Source organism: Malania oleifera, chromosome 10 (genome assembly GCF_029873635.1).
Source record: "Malania oleifera isolate guangnan ecotype guangnan chromosome 10, ASM2987363v1, whole genome shotgun sequence".
In the NCBI taxonomy this organism is placed as follows: Eukaryota; Viridiplantae; Streptophyta; class Magnoliopsida; order Santalales; family Ximeniaceae; genus Malania; species Malania oleifera.
Genome location: NC_080426.1, coordinates 85089056 through 85103294, shown reverse-complemented (window position 1 = coordinate 85103294; position 14239 = coordinate 85089056). Strand labels below are relative to the sequence as shown.

General features: G+C 38.1%; 1 protein-coding gene across 2 annotated transcripts in view; it reads right to left on the bottom strand.

The window, feature by feature from the left end:
- Positions 1–9062, bottom strand: part of LOC131166797 (protein TRANSPARENT TESTA 9) — a 59862-nt gene extending 50800 nt beyond the window's left edge. The window contains exons 1-6 of one of the 2 annotated variants that reach the window (XM_058125378.1): positions 8657–9062; positions 2366–2417; positions 2183–2259; positions 1973–2106; positions 1794–1890; positions 1624–1681 (exon numbers count right to left, since the gene is read on the bottom strand). In XM_058125378.1, the coding sequence (XP_057981361.1) occupies positions 1624–1681; positions 1794–1890; positions 1973–2106; positions 2183–2259; positions 2366–2417; positions 8657–8709 (471 nt within the window). In that variant the 5' untranslated portion in view covers positions 8710–9062. The remainder of the gene's footprint in view (positions 1–1623; positions 1682–1793; positions 1891–1972; positions 2107–2182; positions 2260–2365; positions 2418–8656) is intronic. The other variant, XM_058125379.1, reaches the window with a different exon arrangement.
- Positions 9063–14239: the final 5177 nt, after the last annotated feature.

Genomic DNA, 14239 nt, shown 5'->3' with positions numbered 1-14239 from the left:
TATCAGAAATTTAAACGAGAACAGAGAGGGGATGAAAGATGGAGGATTTTCTCCAGTAGAAGGAAGACACTGGTAAGCAACCTTGACAACCAAAATTGATACAACCGGATTCAATGGAGAGAAGGGACTAAGAAACATTACTACTTGGCATCATGTAAGGAATCAAAATTGATGGAACCGGATTCCATGCATCCAAGGGCTTAAAATGAGTTAAAAAATACCTAGAAACGCTGTCAATACCATGTTTCGCATTACTTCAGCTACAAATTTAAAACTCCTACAAAATTATTTGGAAATTTGGTTGAAATTTCATCTCGGCTGAATAATCTTAAAGATTAATGTGTGTGTGTGTGTGTGAGAGTGTGTGTGTGTGTGTGTGTGTGTGCAAACAGTCCAAGGTTAGCCATAAATGAAACAAACCAAACAGCATTAGTAGGTTTCATGGGTGTTCCATTTAATCGGAATGGGGTTTGTTTATAGTTTTCTTATCCAGTCTTCTATAAATTAGTATATTACAATATTTCAAAGAAGGATGGCAATTTTGAATTGAAGGACTTAGCCAAGTGTTTTTCCTCATCTTTCTCTCACAATCTTCTTCCTCTAGCCACCTAATTCTTCCTCTCTCCTCTCTTTCTTCTTCATTCTACATCAATTGGTATACAAGCCGTCCAATCCAACTTCCTTAATCCCTCTTTGACCCTCACCATCCTTCACTCTCACCTGGTCAATTCAGAATCTTCCCAGATAGAGTTGCAGTAGGATGAAGCTGCACCCAACAACAATCAAAGTCACCACGCTCCCCTAGCATAACCATCGCCATTTTCTCTTCTAGCTCCTCAAGGACCGATTGTTCATGCTTCCCACAGCAAGCACAATCAAGATAGGAGCCTCCAGAACCGACCAAACCCAAACCAGCCAGCTGCCACCTCCAGCTCCAGCTGATTGAAATTTGCAGTCATTGCTATTCCTGAAACTTATACTCGCCATGATTCTTGGGCAAAATCAACAACACCAATCAACTTCCCATCCCCAATCAAAGAGAATCCTAAAGTTCATCACCATGAGTGACTGGAAAATGGGACATGTGCTGCACACATCAGTGTCACGCTTGGGCCACAGCAATATGACCTCATACCAAATATGCAGGCTATGTTAATCTGTATCCAATGCAGGGAAGCAACAGCAAGATGCCAAATTTTTTATGTAAGTATATCCTGATCAGAAATTTACTTGTTTCTCTGGTCATTCTCTTCCCTGCTAGTACTTCACTATATCTACATCTTCTCAATGTCAATTATATTGAAAATTCGCTTGTCTCTAGTCAATTGTTATTCTCTTGTCAGTTAACGTTCCACTGTATTCACATTTTTAATCTTATGAATCTTCATAGCACACGCAGTGATTCCAATCACTATATCAGCAAAATGTTTTTTCGACAAATTGGCCAAGATTATACAAATGCAGTGGTGAATATAGTAAAACCAACCAACCATGGTTTTCACATATTTGGTGCAACTACCATCAATTTGTTGGATCATAACCTCAAAGGCACAGGATAAATGGAAAGTAAAAGAAAAAGTGAGCAGTAAGCCAAAACAAGACAAGAAAGAGGAATTAACTTACATATTGTGTCTTCACAAGCAGAGAAATCGTATTCTTGTTCAGATTTCCACTTATTGCTCTTCACGCACAACACAAGTAAGCACAATACCACAATCAAAAAATATGCATATATAGCTCAGGACATAGAAACTTTCCAATAAAAAACTGGAGACATAAACAAAACAACAAACCTTAGAAAGGACATGTAATAAGACAGCAATTCTTCATTGCGAAAGTCAAAGTTGTAAGTTATAAGGTAGTTAATATGTTCATTGCTGAACATATAATCTGCAAAATTTAACCATTTCTGTACGTCAAATGAGAAATTAAACAGCCTCCTGAAAGAAAGTTGTCTTTTTAACCAACTTACATATGGCATGTTCATTTTTTAAGTTCTGAATCATAATGCTCACTGTCTGCAGCAACTGAAGTGAAACAGTCACAGTTCTGCTAAGATTTAGTAGACGAACAAATTCTCCCATGACCTGCCTCTCCATGAAAAACCTGCAAAATAACCAGGACATCATTAAATTGCAGAAGCTAAAACAAGGATAAAAATAACCACTTAAAAAAGTCTCACTCAAAAAAAGTTGGATCATGCTGGTCGCCATATGTTATCAACTCTGCAATTGATCTCAAAGCCTCAATGACAAAATCCTATATGACAGAATGAAACAAAAGTAAAACAGTGACCGCACGATAAAATGCGAAGGCACTGAAAGCACTTGTTTGCAGCAGGACGATAAAAATGGGTGTCACATACCTTGTTAACTTCATTAACAATTTGAACTTTCAACAGCTGATCTGTTAAATATCTGCACCCAGTATTCATTAATTAGTCCAACAAAAAATTTTTCTTACAAAATAGCTAAATATTGAACATCAAAAAACTAATTAAAAATTTATCCTGAATTACCAGCCCATTTGTGATCCAATGCAGTCTAAAAGCACCAAGAGGAGTGTGCTATGAGCCTAGCCACAAAGTTGAGCTCTAACATAATTTCAGAAAGAATAAGGCTTAACCCAATGAACAAGGCTCCCACACCACATTAGGGTCTGGAGTATGCATGACGAATACAACCTCACCTCCATATTTAAGGAGACTTTTTTCCTCTCCTTAATTGCTAGTCACAGCGATAGATGTAGTAGTCCTCCAAGCCAGAGAAAGGACCTTTAATCTAGTCCAAACTGATGGTTACAGCAAGCCATGAGTTCAGGGTGGCTGAGTAAGGTGACCCAGAAACTTTTCTCAAGGCCTATCTCAGACCACTACCCCAACCCCCTTACTCTCTGGAAACATGCGGCTCAAGCATGAAGGTTTTGGCAATCAAGTCAGGTTGTGGTGGTCTTCACTTCATTTTGATGGGCAAGCAAGCTATATGGCTGCTTTTAGACTGAAGTGATTGAAATAATAACTGAAATGGTGGAATAGGAAGTTAGGAACATAGTTCAGGAATAGTCATTTGAAAAAGGATGTGATCCTTCATGGTCTCAAGGAGCTGCACAACAAAGAATCAGATCGAGGCCTTAACACTGAAGATAAAGAAGAATTGCTGTTCTTGTTTCGTCAGTTTGGGGAGGCGGGGATAAAAAGCTGGCTGACATCATTATTATGGAAGAAACAACATGGAGACAAAAATCTAGGGCCTTATAGGCTATAGCTCAAAGGGGAGGATTAGAACACCAGATTTACATTGAACAAAGAATGCCCACAGAAGATTTAACACTTTTGAGCAGAATTGATATTGAGGAGGAGTGTCTGGTTAAAAAAGAGGCCATGAAGAAAGGAATTTATGATCTTGACAAGAACTTTATTCAGAACCTAAAAATTGCAGACCAAGAGTTTATGGAATCACTTTCAGAACCTTGATTCCTTCCACACATGGTGGCTGGAAGGCCTTTTAGCAAGGAGGAAACTCTTCAAGCCCTCAAGGTTTGTAATGGAGAGAAAGCTGCAAGACCTAATGCCTTCACTCTTGCTTTATTTCAAACAAATCAAGACCTCAATCTCAAGCAGGGCACTATCAAGATTTTTGAAGATGTCTACAGAACAGGTAGATTAGTTAGCAGCCTCGACTTAACTTTTGTTGCTTTGATTCCTAAAAAAGGCAGGTGCCTAACATAAAGAATTTTCAACCCATCGGCTTAGTGGGGAGTATTTACAAAATCTTATCCTAGGTGCTTGCCTCAAGACTCAAGAAAGCCGCCCCAGAAGTCACTGACAGCACAAACACACTTTTAGAGCAGGTAGACAGATCTTGGACACTGCCTTTATCTTCAGTGGGGAGTATTTACAAAATCTTATCCTAGGTGCTTGCCTCAAGACTCAAGAAAGCCACCCCAGAAGTCACTGACAGCATAAACACACTTTTAGAGCAGGTAGACAGATCTTGGACGCTGCCTTTATTGCCTTGAAAGTTGTAGATGCCTTCTCCAAGACAAGAAAACAAGGGGGGGGGGGGGGGGGGGAGGACTGCAAAATGGATATGGAAAAAGCTTTTGATCATGTTAGACTGGATTTTCTCCTCTATATTCTTAAAAAAAATAGCCTTTGGCTACCTTTGGCATAAATGGATTCATCAACGTATAACCACAACATTTTCTGAGCTCATTCATGGCTGCCCTCAGATTTTTCAGATCTTCTAAAGGTTGGAATAAGGAGACTCCTTCTCTGCCTTATTTTTCAACATGATGCTTTAAGCATTAAGCCTCCTGCTGTAAAAAGGCTTTAATGAACAGAATAGAAAGGGAAGTTTCTCATCTTCTTTTTGCTGATGATACCATTATCTTCTGCAAGACAGACCCTAACCAAATCCTCAGTTTAAGGTGCATTCTCCTTTGTATTGAAGCTGTCTCAGGGCTGAAAGTTAATTTGGGCAACCCAGTGCACAACACAAGAGGCTGTTTCCACACCTCAAACACATGACCTCCAAGTCACACGACAACAACATTACCATTGTGCCTAGGCTCCCCTTCAAAAAGGGGTGCAACACGAGGAATTCCCAGGAGGTCGCCCATCCTAGTACTACTCTCACCCAAGCACGTTCAACTGCGAAGTTTTGAGGGGATCTGGTGCACTAGTGCTGGGAGACAGCACTGAAAGGCTCTCCTCGCAGGCATCTTGGGCTGCATGGCGGGATTTTTTTCTTTTAACCTACCTTGGCCTCCCTCTTGTAGCTAAAATTTAAGGACAAAGGAGTTTGGGATCATGCCATAAAGAGATTTGAGAGAAAGCTTGCTGGATGGAAGAGGAACTGCCAACCAAAAGGAGGTAAACTTATAGTCATTAAGAGCCTCTCAAAACTAGCACTCATGTTCATGTCCCGCTTCCCCATTCCTTGCTCAATAGCCAAAAGGCTGGATGATATTCAGAGATTTCTTTGGGGAAATATGGGAGTGCATTTCAAATTCCATCTTGTCAAACGGAGGGTTGTCCAGCAACCCATACAGAATGGGGGCTTAGGGCTCAAATCCCTCTCTACCTTCAACAAAGCCCTCCTTGGGAAATGGCTTTAGAGATTCATGAAAGAGCAAGATCATTTTTGGAGAAAGCCCATAGTCTTACAATATGGTTTTGACCACAATGGTCAGATTTTAGAAGTTAGATAACCATATGCTGTAGGAGTATGGAAATTCGTTCAGAAAGGCTGCAAAGGTTTTTTCCCATCCTTGTCCTCTTTCAAATTTGACTTGGGAAACAGAAACAATATTTTGCCATGACATTGGTGCGGTCACCCTCACAAGATTTCCCACTATTTTTAGTTTAGCTTGCCACAGAGATGCACTTATGAGCAGCCACCTTCAAATTTCATCCGATGGGAGCACATGGGACATCCTGATTGTGAGGAACATGCACTACTGGGAGATCGAGAGCTTTGGGAATTTCTTTGGCAGCCAATACAAAGCTCATCTCGGAAACATGTCTAACAAATCAAAGTGGACCCTGAACAATGGTGGCAGCTTTACAGTGACCTCCTACTACAGGAAACTCATAACTCCAGCAGTAAACCAGCAGAGTGTTGCCCTGAAAGAAAATTTGGAGGATGCCAGCCCCCACAAAAGGTTTGTTTTTTGCCTAAGAGGCAACTCTTTGGAAGCTCCTCAAGATGAACAATCTGCAGAAAAGGGGAGTGCCCCCTGGTTAAAAGATGCTATTTGCGCTAGGAAGACACAGAGACAATCGCCCATATTCTTCTTTGTTGTTCTTGGAGCAAACATATCTGAGAATTGGCATCCACAATGTTGAGAGAGCATCAGGTCAGTTCAAGGACAGTGGACAAAGAAATTCGGACTTGGTAAGGCTTTCACTCAAGAAAAGAAAGCAGCTTTGACTCTTATTCCCTTACCACCTTTTGGATTGTATGGAAAAAATAAAAATAAAAAATAAAAAAAGAGCCTTTGAAGGATTAGCTACGCTGCTTAATACAATCAAAGACGATGGACTAGCACAATTCCAAATTGGCATAGCATAGTGTACAAGATTGACTCCAATACTATTCTTGAAATTTTAAACACTGTATTACGGGTGTTTTTGTACCGGGGCAGCACCCCCATGCTGTTTTTTTATGAAATTTATTTTTGCAGATACAAGCATATATGGCAGATCAAATGCAGAATAGCATAATTATCAATTTATCATAAAAAATCAAGTATAGACAGTATTCAGTCCAATCCAGCCCAACCCCGCAAAACCTTAGCTTATGAAACAAATGCACCCTCAGACTACAGTCGTGCACACTTTTTTTCAGATGGGGGATAATGGAAATTTTTCACCATAACTGAACTCATGGTTTAGGTTTTTTTATCGCTGATTTGTGTTAGTTTTGTCCCTTGATCTGTGCACTTGGGTTGGCATCTCCTAACTGTCTTTTTCAAAATAGCTCATCATCTTAACTATACAAAAAATAAAGGGAGACTGCTTTTCACAAGGCTCACCCTTCAGCCAATTTCAGAGTCAATAAAAGAAAACACACAAGAAGTTCTGATATAATAGATGAATACATCCAAATTCACAACTTTATACCAACCAACATACTCTGCAGTCTGCTCCTCGTAAGTAAGGAGCAACATGCACACAATTGCAAGCAATTTATTTGAAAGCTCAAACTGAAGCCTCATCTCTGCAAATCATTCTATCTCTAAACCTACAACAATTGTACAAACTGAACTATACCAACAAAAATCCCTTGCCAAGTTGAGTTCACAACATAGGTTAAAAGAATTCTGGTGTACCATTAGCAATGAGGCAAAATGCTAATGGTTGGATGGCGAGACAGAGTATCCCTGAAGAATTGCACGGGCCAACTGCCAAGTAACTTGATCAAAGACATCAGGTGTAAAAAGGAGAAACAGGCTTACCAAAAACAATTGCTCGGGGAACACATAATACAAATGTGAATAAACCATCTTCTACTGAAAAGAATACAAATGGGAATCAATTTTGGTTGAAGCCCAATAATGGCACAACAACAAGCTAAAAGTAAAGAGAGCCCACAGTGAAGTAAGTTAAAACTAAAGTTGTATTTGTTCGTGGAATGTCTATTCCTAAGAATAGAACATGATAACATGGGAATATAAAAAAGGGTGTATAGGGAAGCAATAATATAGAATATTTACTTATGCTAACATTTGAAATAATCTATCCAACATGGAATAGGATAGAAATAAATATTCCCATGGTAAATTTGGGAATAGTCATTTCTTGTCTGTTCCATGACATGGATTCAAAAAAAAATTTTGCATTGTCATTTGCTTTAGGAACAACACATTTTCTTTTGTAAGTTATGAAATCCTTATTAAACAGTTTTTTTCATAGTAATAGACATTCAATGAATGGTAAATTTGGGAATAGTCATTTCTTGTCTACTCTATGTTATGGATTCAAAAGAAATTTTCGCATTCTCATTTCCTTTAGGAACAACACATTTTCTTTTGTAAGTCATGAAATCCTTATTTTAAAACAGTTTTCCATAGCAATAAACATTCCATCAACCAAACGTAACCTAAAGAAAGCCCATTTCAAGCTGATCAACGTAGATGTTCTTAACCATATGCTACTTGAAGATTTATTTAACTGGTTTTACTGCACAATGTCAAAAAAATAACATACCACTCTTGTTTATGTATCTTTAATTATATCTAGCTAACAATAAAATAGAATCATTATAAAGGAATACAAAGACAGTTCAGAGTTACATTTTTGCATATTGACTGGTGAAAGCTACAAGCATACTCGCCTCTCAACTCCACTGCCACAAATAATTAAAATAGTGAGCACATCCCCTACATAATTCGAAGCAACAACAGTGGCCCTTGTTTTGTAGAAGCAGAACAAAAACAACAAGCTTGCCTCTTTTATTATGGAACAAAACTTACAAGTATGTTCTAAGAATCTATTTCCACTCCTTGTAGGTCTAAATTAATGAGTAAGAATTCCACTAGGGCAGCTCTTGTGAAACACCACAACAAAGCCAGAACATCCTAATTATACACAAAAATTAACCCACCACCCATTTGGCCAAAAATAAAACTAAATGTAAAGAAAAATTTAAGAATTTTTCACCAATGTTTTCTGGTAGTGTTTGCCTCCAATAAACAATAATTCAACCAGAGTCAGTAAATCATGCATAGTTGCAAGGCAGTATTTGTTTCATCCTTTCATCAGTCTCGAACAAAGAAAGTCATGCAATCACATTTTAATGCAAATTCATCCCCCAGCATTTTCTCAGCAACCAAACAGCCCAAAAGTGCCAACAAAACTATATAATTACAGTAAAAAAATATACAAATGCTTTAAAGATAAAAAAATTTAGCTAATGACGGGTACTTTAGTCATTATTCTACACAATTGGACTACATAGAAGCCAAATATATTCGAAGAGAGTCCAAAGACACATAATCGGTCGATACCACCACAATCCCCAGCAATGAAATACAACAATCCCAAAGCTCACATTTTTTTAGCAATAATTGATACGCGAACGGGGAGAAAATCTATAAATGCCACGGAACTGATATAAAGTTCTTAATTGAAAAGAAGCATAGTATGAAGAACCTTAGTTCGCTCAAGGAGAAACGATCTCTCGATCTCCAGAAGGGAAACCACATGATTAGAGGATCAGGGCTTCGAATCGGCAGTCATTCTTAGTATGAAATAGAACTCATTCTTCCTCTGTATGGATGATTTTGGGAGGCCGGGATCGGAGCAGCTTCTTGGAGGGTTCAAGAGGGAGGGTGGGTGGTGGTGGAGTATTAGCATGCGAGTGTCTCTGAACCTCGCAGAGAAGGGGACAAACCGAGAGAGAGAGAGAGAGAGAGAATGGTACAGCCAAAGAGCGAGGGACAGGCGATCAGAGGAACTGGAAAGAACGAAAATTTGGGAAGCCACCAGCAAAAGCCAAAAAGGATGGCCTGGATGGTGGAAGAACTCTGGCTGGGGCAGTATTTGCGTCGGTTGAGAATGGGTATTCGGTTGAGAATGGGTATGGTCTAGCCCGACACAGTTTGCCAACAACGCAGGCACTCAATGGGCCCAATTTTGGCTACAGCTACAGGGTTATCAATGGGCCAGGCCTCCACAACGGCCTTCAAAGCCCCCCTCCCCACGGGCCACGGGTTTGGGAATTGATAAAATGGGTTTGACATGCATTAAATTTGGGTATTAATTTATGGTGTATCCTATATAAATTTCAGAATTTCAACATCATTAACTTTATTTATTATTTAAACCTCAACTTAAAATATGGCTTATCTAGTAGAAGGGCACATTAAGAGGGTTGAAAACATAGTTTTAAAAACAAGATTGGTTCCGATTCAATAAGACCACCTTATTGGTCGCAACGAGCCAACTCAGTGGTCAAACTAGTCACATCAATTTGATGTCATATATATAATTATATAATATAATATATATTATATATAAGTGCAAAACTAATTACCTATTTATAAATTAATAATTATAATTAATCTATACTATTAGAAAGAGGATGCCTCTTTCTTAGTCTGGATTTTTCACTAAACAAAAATGCCCCTATAAATATCCAAAAATTTTCAAAAAAACTCCCATAACTATCCAAAAAATATTCCAAAAATATCCAATAACTACCTACAACTATCTTAAAATTATATTTTTCTTTAAATAGATTTATTTTTAAAAAAAAAAATTATTTATTTATTAATTTATTTTCTTACAATTATTCCACACGCATTGCACATGCCTGCGACTAGTAAAAAATAAAAGGCATCTAAGAATCCAAAGTTTAATATTTTAACATTTTATGTATTTACTCTTTTAACATTAATGTTTTTGTTGATAGTCATTGTTTACCCAATTAAATAAAGACCAAACTTGAAGGTATGCAAAATTAAGGTAAAAATGTAAAGAAAAAAAGAAAACAATTGAGAAAGTCGATGGCCACTATTGTTCCCGACTACCAGGTTCTGATACCAATTGTTGTACCAACAATTGGCACTCTGATACCAATTGTCGACGCCGAGTGTGCGCAGCAGTTGACCTCATACAAACTCTCACGAAACAATCAATGGAACAAGCAAGCAAACACCTGATGATGAACTATACTGAGCAAGCAATGACTCAATCAATGAGAATTAATGAAAATGATAACCAAAAACACAAGAATTTACGTGGTTCGGCAATTTGCCTATGTCCACGGGAGCAGCGACTATTTTCCACTATCTCAATGAAGTTTACAAAGCCCAAAAAAAAAAGTAATCGTCGATGGTTTGGGCCAAACCGTCGAAGGTTTGAAGCCAAGAAGAATACCTCTGCAGCACTGCCTGAAATCGTCAACGGTTACACCAAAACTATCGATGGTTTGCCCCCAATCCTGCAATCCTACAAACCTATCCTTGTTCCTTACTTCACGATGCTTTCCCTGGTGTACATGTTCCACTCAGAATATGAGCCACATCCCCAATAATTTCCACCTTGGCGAATATTCACCACTCAAGAGAAATCCGAAAGCACAACCCCACTGCTCCACCCGGGCCAATAGATTGGGACCTGCCTCTCGTCTAACACTTGGAGACATAAATCAAGTCCAAGCAACGATTGAACTTGACCGTGGTAACAGGAAGTCCACCTAACTGAACACCCAACTCCTTGAACAATCATTTGATCCACAATGCTACCTTGACAGCCTCAGCCACTGCCAAGAACTCTGATCCATTTGTAACTAGTGCAACCAGAGATTGTACCTTGGACTTCCAACAACTAGGTATTCCCATAACATACCTTGTTGTTGGCCTCCTTTCATTCAAGTCCCCCTACATCCACGAACCTCACAAGTAGTGGATCACTCTATTTCCTGCCGAAATACACCACTACAAAGGCGTAGGAAACCTTTGACATGTCTCGAACATCATTGTCCGTCCTTAAGTACTGAGCAGTAGACAATTTACTTTGATTCACTAATGGTGTACCCGTGATCGGTTTAACATTAACTATGCTAAACCTCTCCAACACCTGCTCCACAAAATCACCATGAGATAACCATAATCTCCCTATAGTTTTGTCCATACAGCCACCCTAAGATAACACCAATATCCCTACAGTTATAACCACAAAGTAACCTTGAGATAATCGCAATCCCCCTATAACTTTATCATTGTGAATCTCCAACCCAAGAATCCTTTGGGTAGCACCCAAAACCTTCATGTCAATTTCCTTTCTCAAAAGAGTCTGATTTACCTTAGTTGAAATCTGTTGACTCTACGAGTCCAATCCTGTTTTGATAATGACAAATCACTTGGTATTTGATCTGTACATTGAGATTGTGAACAGGAACTATATTAAGCATGTACGGAAGGATAACAAGTCATGGAAGCCGTAAAGAATAAAGCATACATATCTTGGCAAGATCCATGGAACTCAAAGAGTAAAAAAAAGAAGATGCAAGCAACAAGTTTAAGAGTGTCATGGGAATGGGTACTTAGAACTCATGTATTTACATTTTCATGTGATTTAATTTGAGGCTCAAATCATAAACTAGAATGACCTTAGGACTCATGCATTTCATGAACATCATTAGAGGATATCTATGGACTTAAAGATATTTTTAAAACCCTGGAAAATATGTTATAAAAGAGCCAATAAAGAGAGCAAAATAGATTTTTCAAATTAAAAAGAAAAATCCAGGCTTTGGTTAGTTCAGAAGACAGAACTCGACGTTCAGTCGTCTGAGGATTGCACTTCAGAAGACCGAAGATAACTTCAGCCATCTGAAGAATTTCTTTAGAAGACCAAAAATTAAGTTCAGTCGTCTGAAGAATTAATGGTGAAACACAGAACCTGACAAAAGCACCTCAAACGACTAAACTCAGATTTCAGTCGTCTGAATCCGACACTTCAATCGTCTGGGCCTCTAACCTTAGTCGTCTAACCCTGTATCCAAGTCATTTTTTTGAAACTCTAAGGAACTTCAGTCGTTTGGGCTTTTAACCTCAATCGTCTGAACTTGCGGGAAAGTTAAAAAATTTATTTTTTAATGAAAGAAAATGCAAGCTATTTATTTGATCCAACGGTTAGGATTGATTTTAAGGGTAAGACACCTATATATTGAACATCTAAACCCTAGTGCTAAAGCTAAGATCAACAAGAACAAGAACAGCGATAAGACTCAACTACAAGTAAAAGAAAATCAAAGCTTGACAATACGATTGAGCATATTAGCACAGCTTGGGAGATCACACTACTGAGGTTGTGATTGGGATTTTAAATCTTCCACTACACATCTGAGCTAAAGCTGCTTTGATCCTCAAAAGGTTTTCCTGTGATTATTGTACAAGTGTTTTTTTTTTTCATATTGAGGTTTGGTAAATCACACTACTTGTTAAGAGTTAGTCTTATAGAGTTCTTCATATATATATACTGATCTACTTGTTGATATTCATTTTTCAAAGAGCTTGGCATTGCAAAATCCATTTTTGAATATTTGATAAGAGGTTGATCTTGAGTGTACATATATATATATATTAAATCATTTTGATAAGATTACCACTTGAGAAAAGTTTTTATTATTGATTAGATATTTTTTATTCAAGTGAGTTTTTCATTCAAAGACTTGATATTCTTAATATTCCAAAATCCACTTGATTGAAAAGTCTAAAGGTTATTTATATACACTTGAGAGAAATATTGTTTTGACAAAGTGTGTTTCAAATCTTTGCCATCTTCAAAGCTTTTTATGTATTCAAAGATTTAACCTAAGTTCTCCAAAGCATTGACTTACATAAATATTTTTGGGAGATTTGATAAAAAAGAGAGTTAGTGAATCATACTCTTGCATATAACGATCATATCGTTACATACATTTTGAGCTTCAAGTTTCATCATATGATTATGTATTAGATATTTCAATTGTACTCACTACCTTTGTTAGAAGCAACATTGAGTGTCTTGCAGATTTCATATTGTATTGTAATCATGGTTCGGGTTGTGAACAGGGTTTGAGGAGAGAGTTGTATCTCTTGTAAGCAGCAAATTAGGAGGAAGTTGTACCTCTTGTAAGCAGCAGATGTAAGGGAAGCTCCATCCTAACTTAAAGAGTAGAGATTATAGTGGAATCCTTGTGTGGATTTCTCAAGGCGAGGACGTAGGCCGGGTTGGATGAACCTTGTAAAATCGCATTTGCATTCTCTCTTCCCTTATCTCTTTACTTTCCGCACTACATTTCATTAAGTGTATTATATGTGAATGTTGAATAACTCTACCCACACTTAATTGGGTAAAAAGAACTCATTGATAAAATAAATTTAATTCAGTCCTAAATCCCTGCAATTGATTTGTTAAGTATACAACTATGGATTAAGTGGTAAATAGTTTCAAAGAATTTTAAAATACCCAATTCACCCCCCCCCCCTCTCGGGATTACACCTAGATCAACAAAATCTTCCCAGAAATATGCATGCAACTCATATAAAACAACAGAATAATTGTCCACTTGCCTCCTATCTCCCTCTCCTCCTCTAGGAGCTTCACCAAACCCATCCTGGTCTAATTCTTATATAGTAACTCCATCACCTCCACTATGATACCTATCCTCCTACCCTTCTCTTGGTCGTACAATGCCTCTTAAAAGGTAGTAGAATCCTTCTTGATAGTAATGGATGCATAAGACATCATATCTTTATACCTGGGCGGTAACCTGATAGTGCCTCTAAGCTCATTGTGATCCTGCTGGTCTCCCAAGTTTGAACTCCCTACATTATGACCAATGTTATCTTTAACCTGAATCTGTAACTCCATCACAATCTCATTTCTGCTTCAATTTATCTTGTAATACTGCAAGTCTCCTGAACTAAAACTCCCTGCACTTTTGCCTTAAGTCTACAACTCCACTTACACAACATGCTCATTGTTGTTGCTGTAGCTTTATGGCACCCATTTCTCTTCATTTACTCGAGTATGTTGTCCTATGGCTTTAACTCCTAAAACCGTGTCTCCACCAATCACCGCCCTGTTTTGCCATTAGATCACCCAACTTGAACCCATCTTTCTTATATAGCTGAAAGATGTAATGTCTGGGCTCACACCAAGCCTAGATCCCACCTCACTAGAAACGTGCATGGCTGAACCTACAAACTCTCTCAAACCAAAGAAGTCTACGACATGACCTGT